Source organism: Trachypithecus francoisi, unplaced genomic scaffold (genome assembly GCF_009764315.1).
Source record: "Trachypithecus francoisi isolate TF-2019V2 unplaced genomic scaffold, Tfra_2.0 Lachesis_group8, whole genome shotgun sequence".
NCBI lineage: Eukaryota > Metazoa > Chordata > Mammalia > Primates > Cercopithecidae > Trachypithecus > Trachypithecus francoisi.
Genome location: NW_022681473.1, coordinates 109,978,315 through 109,992,528, shown reverse-complemented (window position 1 = coordinate 109,992,528; position 14,214 = coordinate 109,978,315). Strand labels below are relative to the sequence as shown.

The window sequence follows — 14,214 nt, the reverse complement described above, 5'->3', positions numbered from 1 at the left end:
GTGATGGGAGGCTGGTTTTGCCTTTTATGCTCTGGTTTCTCCTAAATTACTTCACTTTTCTATGCCTCCTTTACTTCATTCACAAAACCGGATGCTAATACTTCAGGGTTTGGCTCTGGCTCATTGTCTAAACAAAAGCAGCATACCAGAAGACCTGTTAAATTCTTAAAAACCTGCCTCCCTCCCCCACCCAGTTCCACAGCCTCCAATCCTCACTTACAGGTCCACTGGCCATTCAGCTGCTCATAAGAGGTACAGGCAGCCCTCCTCACAAGACTGTCTATGGAGACCCGTGGAAGTGCTCTTAGACACACAGCTCATCTATACTGCTGCGTTCCTTCTCTTAGATTTGAAAATTGCCTTCTTAGCAAACTGTCTCTTAGCAAATGTAGCTACAGATTTAAGGGAGCTACTTTAGTCATTGTCCCTACGGAATAATTCTGTTTACTTCAAAACAGCCACCACATCTCCCCCTCTCCTCAGCCAACACAAAGGCATCGTGTTCTTCAAGGATCCACCATCTGAGACCAGCTTGTTAATAACAAAATTATTCCAGGCCTTAGTGTTCTCTCATCTATGAAATAAACATCCCTTTAAAACAGACCAGTCAAATGGGGTTTGGAGACTGCATTAGCTATCTTTATTGCACTCTAAAGAACAACTCAAGACACGCAGAGACGGTGGATTTTCAAATAGGTGTTTTCTTGACCCAGTTAAATTTTTATTCAGTGAAAAAAGGTGACATTGAGACAAAAATTATCTTAAAATTGTGCAACAATATAGTAAAACCTTCAGCAGATTTCAGTGACTTGGAAACTTATCGAGGCAATTGAAATGATAAATACCTAATTTCACTTTGGAGAGAAACAAGTATACAGTGTTTCACTTTAAATAAGAGTAGAATAGGCCTTTATTTTGCCACAAATACTTTTGATTTTGCCTAAAGTTTCTAATAGTTCATAACAAGAGTCTTTAAATGAGAAGTGACATAGAATATTTGAGGATAATGTTCCACTCCAGCATTCATGCTTATTCCATTTGAGCTATGACTAATAACCCAACTAATAACATTCTTGGGTTATTACTTGGCTGTGATGATTTACTTCATAATATGGCTGCTCAAAATTAGTGGGCAGAAACATATATACAACCCATCCTCCCTCAACCCATTTTCGGTGCTGGTACTCCATCTGAAAACACACTTACTGTCCATGTACCCAACAGTACATATCTCTTGCTATCTATTCCATATCTCAGTCTTGCATAGAAGGTAGTCTATATAAACTTAATGCACTGGCTTTTATTACACAAAAATTGTACCTGAAAGGCAGCACACACTCCCGTTAAGAAAAATAACATGACAGGAATGTCAAGTTACAATCCCAACACAAGATTCTGCACAGAGTTTGAGAGTCAATTCCGAAAATCAATGTGGGGTGATATTCAGCTTGGTTATGTCTCTGGATGCCTTCTCTAACGGACCCCTCCAACTGTCTGCAGAAGGAAGAAAATTTTCAGGAATTCACCATGACTCCCTTCATGGAGAAGGAACTGACCAAACCTGACAGGATGGTGTTTCTGCCCTAAGGAAGTGTACTGGAAATATAATCTTACTAGATGCAGGGACCACTGGGTAAGCATCTGAAGGCAGGATTCGCCAAGGAGGAGTGGGTGCTCATCTGTAAGGGGCTCACCGTACTACTGCTCTCCCAAGCCTCCCCTGAAAATGGCCAGTTTTGAGAAGGGTTACATTCCCTAAATTTTTGCTGAGTATAGCCAAACATGATGGGCAGGAGAGAACAGGCAGCTGTGTGTCCCCTGTCCGTCCTACCCAAACATCCCTGGTGATGCTACCAAAGACAGAACCCCAGGAATTACTTGTTCAAAAGTCAAAGTTTCAACCAGTTACCCGGAATAATAACTATGTACCCAGCTTGTCAAGGTAGCCAGTAGCTCCTGGAGCTTCTCACCTGTCTGGAACTAGGACTGCACAGACATGGCCTTTTCCTGGAATATCCTCTGTAGAACTTCACTCTCTGACATTTTATCCATGTGGACTCGTATCTCATAAAGCTCAAGGGGCATTCAATACACCCAGGAGTAAAATCGGCTTCCAGAGAAAACTCATAAGCAAACCCCCTGCCCACCAAATTTTAGAGGCCCATCGTGGTCCACATGGATGCAGGCATCTGACATTCTAATGTACACCGCGAGAGAATAAAACCCCTTTCCTGCACGGTATGGACTTCTGAGGTGGCATCTCCAACAAGGTACAAAAGCCCCTTCTTCACAAGCAAGCAGGGGCTCCAACTGGTCACAATGAAGACAGTTATCTGGTCGCCTTCAAAGGCTGCCCGTAGTACGAGGCATTTGTTTTCATTTCCTATTGGCACTCCAACCTCTGGATTCTTTCAGACAGCATATATACATGAAATCCCCACAAAGCTACGCAGAGGGAAACAGGAGCGTGTGCTTCAAAGGTTCATAAAAATATACAATTTACATATAGCTGCATCTATCTAGCTTAGTCTTCAGGAACTTAGCTCTTCTGTTTATATAAAATACTCTAGCCCTAAAAAGCTGCTTTTTTTCAAACAGCACAGTGGCATTTTCCAAGGAGAGGGGTGATGGCCAGTCTACAGTACTGTGCACTAAGCATTGGGAGGCACTGGTAGCTAGAACTGGATGCTCGAAAATATCTCAAGCTGCCAACTGGAGACATATGCTCTGTAAAAAGGCTTGCCTATGGAACAACTGAAAATAACATCGCAGAGCCTTTTATATCAGCTTTTACAAATGCCACCAAAAAGTTGGCAGAAAAAGAAAAGAAAATACACTTCCTAATGGTTCAATTAAGTGACTTACCTCCCACCAGGTTGTTAATGATTCAACTACTTAAAGAGCTTATTAAAGGGGAGGTGGTAGGGCTTAGAGTTTTGAACAAATCTCTATAGTAAGACATGATAAAGCCAAAAACATTCCAGTCTTAAAAAAAAAAAAAACTTAAAAAAGGAGAGTGACAGGAAAGAAGAGAAAATACACTAGAAGAAGGCTTATCATTACCACCAGTTGTTAAAATGAAATACAGCCCTACCCATATGGCAAATTAAAGGTCAACAGCTTAAAATACTCATCTCAGTATATTTATAAATAAAAATTTTAAAAACTAAAAAATTTAATTGGCTCTTTCTTTGTTTTCTAAACAATCCCTAAGTAGAATAAAACTATATTATCACCCAAGAATGATACTTTTGGTTAAAAGAAACTAAACACTTGTGAGAAGGTGATGCATCGCACCTAAGGGGGGATGGGGTTTTACAAAGCTTGCATATCAAGGACATATATTCAGAGACATGACTTTGGACTATTCCCAGACCTCACTGCTTCTTAGCTGAAAGGAAATTCTTCAGTGAGAATCATACAGTACAAGTCACAACGATGCTAGACATTGGTACCTACAACGCTAAGCCTAAAGGGTTGGCATCAGCCCACGATGGCTTCTCCATGATTATCAAGTGGCCATGGTTTGAATACAGGGGTGGCATTTTAAAGGCATAAGAAAAAAAAAGCACAGCTTGTTTTACAGAGAGAATAAATGAACACACTCTAGTGCTCCTGCTGTTGTTAACTGGATTGAGGAGTCTCAACGTTTTAGATCTTCTCTATTTCTATGAGAGTGTACAACACTGTCTCTTTAGATTGGGTGGGGGCATGGGTGAGGGAGATGGAAGAAAAGAAAAAAAAAAAGAGCGAGAAGGCACTGACCCAATTCAAAATGACTGCATACATCAGTATGGATTTTTAAGGACAATAAGTGGCCATCTCAACCCAAATACATAATTTTACATTTGAGATCCTTCAGTAGTAAGTAAAAACAAAAAATGGAAAATGGAAAAATTATGTACTCTATTGGCCAGTGTATGGATCATGGCACAGATCTAGAACTCTCTCCTACAACAAGGGTAAGTTTTTGCAGTGACAATGAAACCAGTGTGTAATAAAGCAGTGTTATCATTTTGTAGCTCTCAAAGCTACATCTTGTACAGAGGCACATACAGTAAAATTCCATCAATTAATATAAGAGAGGAAGCTGTGGGCTTGCAGGGCTTCCCAAGCTGCAGCTCTGTTTAACTGAACTCCGGCAATGACTCAGTGCTCTCTCCTGCCAAAGACCATTATGTGACACACAAGTGAATAAAAATGGATTGCTTCCGGAATGGCAACAAAAAATGCTTCTGTTCCCACCTCCAACCCTACGGGTAAGGGGCTCATAACACATGTGGTGTCTAATGACCACTAAAGCCTGGCCTTACACAGAGTCCCAATAAATTAACAAAATAACATAAAGAAACCTTCCCCCATAACACACCCACACACTTTCCTGTAAACTATATCCAAACAAAATGGAATATCTGCGCACACTTTCAAGGAGAAGGGGTTCCACCCATCACTCTCTCGAGGTTTTTATTAAATACATTTCTGTGTCTTAGAAAAATAAAAAGATTGGCCAATTTACTGAACCAAAATTATCTCACAGACTTAAAAGCATGCCCAGCAAGCACAGCCCTGTAAGACTACATTAATGTCAAATCAAAGCAATTTGGTTACTCAGATCAACCTGGTTTGAAGTTCACAGTTGATTACTACAACGTTTATTCATTCCTTTCTTTCCTTTTTTTTTTTTTTTTTTGTTTTTTTGTTTTTGGCCCATATAAAAATAACATATTGCAACTCAAAGTGCATCTTTTAAAATAAACCATCAACTATCTTTATCAAATAAAATATTTACACCATTTGGTTTCTAGTGAGGAAAGCTCTTTCAGGCTATCACCATGGGGACGTCATCTGAAAATCCAGTTATCATAGGAGCATCTTCATCATCTTCCCCTAGAGACAAAACAGTCAGGCCTTGATGAGTTCCAACACACTTTAACCTGACCCCACATCCCACCACTCTACCCACCCCTCAACCCTACCACAACCCGCTAGCTGAGAAGGTCAACGCCACAGCCAGGCAGACACCATAATCAGTTCTGAAACCCAGCCCAGCTTCCCACGGTCCCTCCTGGCCACCTTCTACCCATCGACGGATCCTCACACTGATTTTAATGGTCATTTGAACTTAGCCAAATTAGGAAAACAAAGTTTCTCAGGAGAAGAATCTTATTACCTACTCAAAAGCTAAGTGGGTAGTTTGGGTTCCCCAGTTTGAGTTATCCATACCCTACACTAGCACAGTGAACTGCAGTGTCTGCTTTCTCTTCTGAACCCAACTGCTCTGGGGAAAAAGGATCTTGGAGGGGTTTAAGCATTTTGAGGACAGCTTCCCAGACTAATGCCTATCCCCTTGTGACCCCTGGTATAATCCTGTGCAACCAAGTGTCGACCGACACTCAGGGATTATCGCAGGGCACCGTGACGGGTCGACTCCTTTTGCCTCCAACAGCAGAAGCAAAGAAGCCACCCCATTTTATGCAAAGCAGTCCAGGTGCCGGCTTATTAAGCAAGAAAGGAAACTGACAAGGAAAGGGAACAGAGCTAATATATGACCAGTGAAGGGGAATATACAAATGTCTTTATACACATAGATAAACAATTATAACTAGTTTACAGAAAAAAATAAACTTGTACATTCACAGTCATTAGTCTAAGTTTGGGGAAGCCTTGTAACACACCCACTTTATTATATTACTATCTTACTATCTGTATTAGCATGTAGGGTTTTCATTGTGCAAACATTTCAAAACGGGAAATTTCTTACTTTTTCCCTTGCTATGTGTTAAGAGAGGGTCCCCAATGCCCGGGTCAAGGACCACCGGTACCAGTACCTGGCCTGTTAGGAACGGGGCCACAGAGCAGGGGGCAAGCAGCGAGCCAGTGAGCATTACAGCCTGAGCCTTGCCTTGCCTCCTGTCAGATCAGGGCGGCATTCGAGTCTCACAGGAGCACAAACCCTATTGTGAACTGAGCATGCAAGGGATCCAGGCTGAGCGCTCCTTAGGAGAATCTAATGCCTGTTGATCTGAGGTGGAACAGTCTCATCCTGAAATCATGCCCCAACCCTCCCCACTCCACCGCTGGTCCAGTGAAAAAAATTATCTTCCACAAAACTGGTCCCAGGTACAAAAACTGTTGGGGACCACTGTGTGAAGGTACCTAAAAGAATGGCTGGTGAGGTTACACTAGCAACCAGAAAGAGAAACAGCAAGATGGAAAGGGCCTCCTTTGATAGAAGCTGATTGGGAAAGCATTATTTTTTATCTCGAGTTAGGATCTTCAGAGACGTCAGACCTCCAGGTCAGTGAAGGATGAGACAGGGTCAGATACTCTTGAGGATTTTCTGATACTTTGGGAGTCTCAACGCCTGGGGCCTATCTATCCTTCCTGTTTGAGGCACGCTCCCTGTTTCAGGCCAGAACTACACAATCAAAGAGAATACGACATTTTAATTAATTTAAAAGGTAAAAAGTAAGGGCTCTGAATGGTTTAACCAAAAGCCACGGAATCAAATCGCTGGCTGATGAAGAGCTCCTCTAGTGTCAAAAGAGGAGCTGAGGACGGATGTTTCCTCTTCAAGTCATTGGCTGTGCGGGCCAGCCCTGGGAGGAAGACCCGGCTTTCCCTGCCCCACTTACCCAGGTCATCCCCAGAGGAGAAGATTGCGGACCCCAGCCTGGAGCTGTAGTGGCTGTTGGCGAAGGCGGTGAAGCTGCTCTGCAGCCTCCGGTGCTTCGTGTACAGGATGGCAAACCCCACCCCCAGGCTCAGCAGTATCAGGAATAAGATGGGCACCACCACAGCAGCAACATCCGTAGATCTGGCAGCCTGCATGGCGGAAGCATCTGCACCTGCCAAGGCAAAGTTCCCACCAATAAGCCCACCTGAGGGCAGGAGAACAGACCAGATGACTCCTCAAGGCCCCACCCACCAAAAAAAGCTGGGCGATCGCCACAGCTGCACAAACTGCCTGTCTGGTATGAGACATTTCTGCATGTGCGTGATGCCTGATTGCCTCCTGACTACTTGCTATGGGCTGATAGACCAAGGGCCTTGTGCATGCAAATACGGTAATTACATTAGACTCCTAATCACTGCCTTGTTGGTTATTTAGATAATCTCTTGGAAGGGAGACCTTTGTTGGGGTATCAACACTGATTTCATTAGCATTATTACTTAAGACCACTTGCTTGCCTTACATAAGAGGATGTGAAATCAGACCACTAATTAACGAGATTGCAATTATTTCCCCCTACTTGGCACCAAAGTCACTCTGAACTGCAATTACCTGAAGCTCCATTAAGTGATACAAACGAGATTCCTATACCACAATACAGACTTAACAGCTCATGAAGTTTTACGAGGTTTTTCACTTAAGTAAAAAAGAGAGTGGGGGAGAAAAACAACTTTCCATATACATTTAACATTTTTTAAAGCTCTTTGCAAAGCCGTTTTGCCATTTATAACCTAACACAGATGGCCCCTTCCTATTGACTTAAACAAACTGGCTCTGTGATGAGTCACTAATAGATTTGTACCACCAGGGCTCTAGGGCAAAGCCATGCCCCACCTTCTACCCTGCTGGGGTAGGGGCCAGTCTCCTTGAAAGCGGTCGACTTTTCATGTTAAAAATCCCAGGGAATGTCTGAACTTGAAAATGAAACCTAGGAATCAGCGTTTGGCAAAGGAAACAGAGTGGACTTCCCTCAGGCTAGGTCTCCATGAGGAGCCTCAACAGGCTTGGGGTTGCTCCCTGGTATCGGGAGAAGTGGCACAGGCCAGGTCTCTGCTTCATGTAGAAAGCTCTGTGGCCACCCAGGCATTCACCCTCACAGGGTATTCATCAAGATGGGCCAGAGAACAACCATTTCTTGCAAGCCTAATCTAACAATTCAATATTCATGTCTGTATTTAAATTTCTTTCATTATTTCCTTGACAGAAAAAAACTCTAGCAACATCTTATTTAATATGTTCCAACCTATTCCAACTGTGCTGTGGTTAATGAAGGGGGTGTGCTGGGCCGGAGCAGTGAAGAGGAAGTCGGCACAATGGAGGCTCCAGGAACGAGTGCCCTCCCTCCCCCACCCCACTTCCAAGCGGAAGGTGAACATGAAGGGGCAAGATGTCAGTCAAGAGCCCCTCTGCCTGACAACCTTGGTTCCATAAAGGTGGGCGGGAGGGGTCTGCAAAGGAATTTTTCCCAAAGCATATTTCACAGGTTGCCAATTAGTTTTGCCTAAAAATGGGGCTCTATTGAGGAAATACTAGGTCAACAAGAGTTTTGCTGGGTTTTGTAGGACCTTCTCAGAACCTCTAATATGTTGTGATTCTCCCAAGGGAAGTGGCAGGCAGTGTTTCCCTCTCTTAGTGGGGGGTGCCAAGGATAAATATTGCACGAGATCTCACCCTGAGAAACACTATGAGACGGAACATTTAACAACTCTAACACAAGATTTTGGCTTGAGCACTGGTTAGTTCTTGGCTGAGAGTAAATGGAACTAAAAAAGACCAGTGGCAAAACATTTGTTGAAATCCTGGCCAAGCTACTCTAATGTAAGCAGACTTTCTGTATGAACGGAAGGGTCTTCTTTCCCACCACTAGCATGGCTCAGCATAAGACATAAGACAGAGATCCCAGGGCAAATTCCAGGCCTAAGCTTATGCTGAGAACTAAGATGAAGCCGGGGCGGGGCGGGGGTGCGCACTGTTATATGATTTTACATGTAAAATCCATGACAAAGAGATGATCTACTGGCTTGGGGACCCACAGGGTATATTAGCATGGTGGAGGCTCTGAGAAGTCCCACAAAAAACAAACGAAACTCTTGTGAACCTAGTATTTCTCTTTTTAAACAAAGCCTTGCCTTTCTTGCACTTTCTGTTCAGAATCCAGTCCCCCTGTAATCTCAGCTTCTTGTACCATGTCCAGCTCAGGAAGTATTTGTTAAATACATCACTACCTGATTAAACTGATATATAAATGATTTTCTTTTAAGCTGAGAATATCTTCAAGGTGTTTTAGAAAGACACGTGGTCATGAAATCATACAACATTCTTGCTATTTCCCCAGAACTGCAGGCAGAAACGGGCAGCAATCGCAACTCACCAGAACCCAGCTCATCGTACAGCAGGATGGCAGGCTCCCCACAGATCTGACTGCCAAAAAGGCATCTTGCTTGGACAGTGAACGTGTAATTGTGACCCATCTTCAGGTTGGAAATTTTAAAGAAATTGTCAGTAGTATTCCCAAGGTAAGCTGTGATATTCATGGCACTATCATACATGTGTATCTCATAGCCCTGAAAACAAACACAGGAGATTGCTCAGGAAGTCGAATATGGAAACTGACAGCCTAGTCGATTACTGGTTCCAGCTTTATGTGAGCTCCTCACTGCAGGCTGCTATAGATGCGAAAGTGCTCTGGGTTTCTCCTTGTTCTTTTTACATTACCACTGAGATACTGGATTCAGAAAATGAAAATTTGCTCATCTCCAACGTCTCAAATAACTGCCAACCCCCGCCCCTCACTTACAAGCTATACTGTGGAAATGAGAACTGTGGCCCTCAGGAAAGTCATTTTAACAAAGCCACACTCAGAGTTGTGCTCAGCAGTCTGCCTGTCTCAAGCAATATTAAATGCCACCAAGAATCTGAACAGGTTGCCGTAATGGGATTTGACTAATAATAAATCCAGGTCGCAGTGGACTCCAGCAATGGGGTGAGAAAGGGGAACTTGCAATTAGAAAAGACAGGACATTTGTCCCCAGAACAATATGTAGGAATGACCTTGTTGGCTCACTTCCTGTCTCCTTGCTTTCTAGCTCCTCCTGAGCTGATCTCAGCTCCCCAACAACCTGGCCTTGAAATAAGATCAGGCCCCTGTTCACTGGAGGAGAGGATGAAATGTCTTCCTAGTTAGAGCCCTAGACTCCGGTGCTGGGAAAAGTCACCCTTGGGACAGCCCTGGCCCAGGATGCTAGCTGGGATGAGGGCTGACAACCTGACTTCTCTGCTGATCCCCAACTATTCCAGTGTCAAAGCTACTGACACTCTCCACCATCCCCCTGAAAAGACTCCATCCCTTATCTCTAGCCACATATTGGGCCCTCTTGCATAATCACAGTCTCTTGATCCCAACACCACTGACCTGTCTATTCTTGATGTGGTTTGGCTGTGTCCACACCCAAATCTCATCTTAAATTCTAGCTCCCACAATTCTCAGGTGTTGTGGGAGGGACCTGGTGAGAGATAATTGAATCATGGATGTGGTTTCCCCTATACTGTTCTCATGGTCGGGAATAGTCTCATGAGATCTGATGGTCTGATAAGAAGTTTCCCCTTTCACTTGGCTCTCATTCTCTTTGTCTGCCGCCATGTAAGATGTGGCTTTGCTCCTCTTGGCCTTCCGCCATGATGGAGAGGCTGCCGCAGCCATGTGGTAATGTGAGTCAATTAAACCTCTTTCATTTATAAATTACCCAGGCTCGGGTATGTCTTTATTAGCACCGTGGAAACAGACTAATATAATTCTTTGAACTCCCTGTCAGGGAAGGGAAGAAGGACATGCTCTGCCTATGCCACACCCTCCACTAGGAACGAAATACTAACCTAGAATCTCAACCTAAGAGCCGGGCTCCAGCCACCCAGGAAGGATTCCCTACTGGTGACTGGCTGCCGAACTGGGATTCCCAATACCTGCTTGGAATCTCATCCCCACATTCTTTTCTATAAGCTAGCAGTTATTACCTTCCACCTAATATATATTTGGTGTCGATTGTTTGTAAAATACATAAAGGTTATAAAGAAAATAATTTAGATTACACAACATCAACCACTCATACATTATTTAACCCATCCTCTTCTGTTTGGCATTTCAGCCATTTCCTCTTTCTTGCTGTCATAAATACTGTACATAAATTCTTCAGGCACATTGTTTCTTTAGAGTAAAATCCTACAACTCCCGGATCAATGGGTTTGAACACTTTTAACATTTTTGATAGATATTACCCAAGAGCCTTACTTAAGGTTGAACCAATTTATATTCGCAGAATGTTTACTTCCCTAACTATTATCCATACTGGTTATATTCTTTCCTGCAAATCTTTACCAATTTAACATGACAGGGCTACCTCTTTGTTATTTACATTACTGGTGAGGTTGAACTTTTCTCCTTTTGCTTACTGCTGCTGGAATTTTCTGCTTTGCTACATGTACCTTCTTCAAAATTAGAATATTTCCATTGTGAATTTACTTGAAAGCTTTCCTTATATTTAAGGATATTAGCCATTTCGATATCATAGTTGCAAGAGTTATGAGAACTCTCACAGAGTGTGTGGTGAGAATTTTCCAACTTTCATTTCACTTTGCTTTGGCATTGCATGGTGACTATTTAGAACCCATGGCTCTTTGCCTGTGCTGCATCTCCAGGTAGCCATAGTTGATTCATCACATTCCTATTTAGCTAAGGCTTTGCTATCACTGGGGCCAACCCAGCTTTACTCAAGAATCTGTTCACCCTTGGGTGGTAAATCTACTCCCAGGTCTCACTCCCCTTCCCCTGTCTTCTGCTGTGAATATCATATTGGCCTACCAATAGCAAAACCAAACAAAACCAAGGTGTTCTTCATAAGTCAGCATGGTATCTTCAAGTACCTCCTGCTCCCGGTAATTTCTCTGGGAAGAGAGTGCTGAGATGCCAGGCTGAGAATGCAGCTCAGCTCCTGGTACTGAAGCCACAGTCCCACCCTCAGTGAGTGTGGAATAGGCGGGGCTCCTGGTTTGACACCCTGAGCCCCAGCCCAGCTGCAGCTTCTGTGGGAAGCACAGCATGGCCTCCAGCCCATTTCTCGTTCTTCAGAGGAAGACAAGTCAGGATTGAAAAGTGCTTAGTGCAGAGATTCTCATCTTTAATGGGCAATATAAACATTTCACTAATTAGCAATCCCATCGAAAATGGTCCTTTAATTCTCAAGTTCATGTCCATGTCCTATTCTTTTTCTTTCTTTTTTTTTTTTTTTTTACACTATCTATGCCAGCAGGCTGTTAACGAGCTCATCTCTGAAATAGCGTTTCAATTAAATTTCCAAAGTCATTGAGAATGAGGGAGGAACTTACCCTACTTTCATTAAAATGTTTTTCCTTTAAACCCAGGCTTTTCCAAAACAGAAGAACATGGTCATTTTCTGTTATGATTTTTAAGGCATCAGGTGCTGATAATGAAACTGAAAATTAAAGATGAAATGGGATGCAGTTAGTGGATATACATTTGAAACTCCATTTTCTTGTCTGTCAAAGAGAGATTAAATAATGCTAGCCTTGGAGGGCTGGATTATGGAAAAAATAAAACATATAGACTGCTGAGTACAGAACCTAGCATGTGGTAGATATTCTTTAATTGGCATCTCTTTGTTATTGTTATACCATCTTTAGGCAAGAAATTTGGACAGTACTTAATTTAATAGCCCTTGTACCCAAGGGTGTACAAAAACAAATGGGGTGGGTTAGAGGGGTGGTGAGGAAGGAATGGGATGGCATAAGGAGTTCTGTCTGAAAACAGGACACCGGAGTGGTGATGGCTCATGGCCCGGGCCCACTGCATGCCACTAGCATAAATGGGGCTGGGCCTCTATTACCCAATATCAAAACTCCCAATAATACCTGCTGTCTGAGCAACTGAGCTTACTACTAGCTTTCTGAATTGAGCCTGACTACCTTAGATCCACTGCCCGGCTATGGGTCTCCTTCCATTTTGACATGTCAGACTGCCACAACGGACCACTGAGAACCTGTCATTCAGATCTTCAGCTACATAGTGGTAACTATTCGGTTTTATTTCCTCTCTTGGGCATCCCTCCCCTCTTTTCCTTTAGTAATATCAAAACAAGTGAGGGGAGTTAAAAAGGCTTAGAAAATATAGAAAACGATAGCCACTCCCCACCCACTGTGGCCTGGCCACCACGCCGCAGCCCAGACACTGGAGCCTCTGCACTGCGCTGCCCCTGTAGGGATACTGAAGGCAGCGTTTGCACTTCCTGTGAAACGCCTAATGAAAAGTCTGTGTCTGGAGGTCTAGCGGCACAGCACTGTGGGCACTTGGCTGTGCGAGGAGACCTCTAAACTCTCTCCTGCTTACCTGTGGTAATTTTGATGCTGGCATCTTTGCTCATGTTCCCCAGCTGGACAATGATGTGGTATTTCCCACCAGGTTCCAACTTGTTAAGGGTGTATTCCACAGTACTGTTACGAGATTTTACTTTGTAGCTCCTGTCAGTCTTTCTTATCAGATCTTTAACTGCAATTGCATACAACTAGGACCGAAAAAGAACATCTGAATGATAATCGGAAAGCTGACAGTTTTTACTCTTTGTAGTTCAATGGTGGACAATGCAGTATATTAATAGCTGTGACCCACAGCAACCATAGTTTGAGTCCCGAACTCTGACTCCATTCTTTGGAAAGCCTTTGGAGTGACCAGGTCCAATCTTAAAATAACTATTCACTCATAGAATCGCACATACAGTTATCAATTAAATTTTTTTTAGCCCTCTAGGGAAGGCCACGTTTATCGTGGCATCAGCAGGTAGGCTGGAATAAGCAAGCACATCCAAACTCAGTACTCAACTTCCATATCTCCACCACTGCAATAGTTCATGGATGTTGTTGGTGGAGAGAGAATGAACCAAAGTGTTCAATCCTGGCTCTCAAGGGCAAGGATCTACTTACTTTCTCCCAGGCAGCTTCTAGGTATATGGGGGCAAGGGAAAATAACAGGGCATATAGTAAGCACAGGACATTCAATCATAACAAAGAAGTGGAGAGTTGAGAGGAGTATCAGCAACCAAACATTTTAAACCAACCACTGCTGGATGAAGGGGAGTGGAGAGAGGGCAGAGGGCAGAGCAGCCCAGAGCAAGGAAAAAATGGGAGTTTTTTTGTTTTGTTTTGTTTAGGATCAATGCTCCTTTTAAAGAGGGGTCAGAAACTTTTTGTAAGGGTCCACACACAGTAATACTGTAGGCGTTGAGGCCCAGAGAGTCTCCACCACAACAACTGTTGAGGCCCAGAGAGTCTCCACCACAACAACTCTGCTGATCATTGCACAAAAGTGGTGAGATATAATATATATATACAAATGGGCATGACTTGGTTCCAATAAAACTTTATTAAAAAAAAAAATAGGCAAGGGGCTGTGTTTGGCCTGCAGACCTTTGTTTGCT

The 14,214-nt window shown here is 43.3% G+C and overlaps 1 protein-coding gene across 2 annotated transcripts in view; it reads right to left on the bottom strand.

Annotated features, from left to right (window-relative positions):
- Positions 1-685: 685 nt before the first annotated feature.
- Positions 686-14,214, bottom strand: part of SORL1 (sortilin related receptor 1) — a 185,752-nt gene continuing 172,223 nt past the window's right edge. The window contains exons 44-48 of one of the 2 annotated variants that reach the window (XM_033208099.1): positions 13,131-13,305; positions 12,113-12,219; positions 9,105-9,297; positions 6,636-6,848; positions 686-4,887 (exon numbers count right to left, since the gene is read on the bottom strand). In XM_033208099.1, coding sequence (XP_033063990.1) covers positions 4,820-4,887; positions 6,636-6,848; positions 9,105-9,297; positions 12,113-12,219; positions 13,131-13,305 — 756 coding nt within the window. In that variant the 3' untranslated portion in view covers positions 686-4,819. The remainder of the gene's footprint in view (positions 4,888-6,635; positions 6,849-9,104; positions 9,298-12,112; positions 12,220-13,130; positions 13,306-14,214) is intronic. The other variant, XM_033208100.1, reaches the window with a different exon arrangement.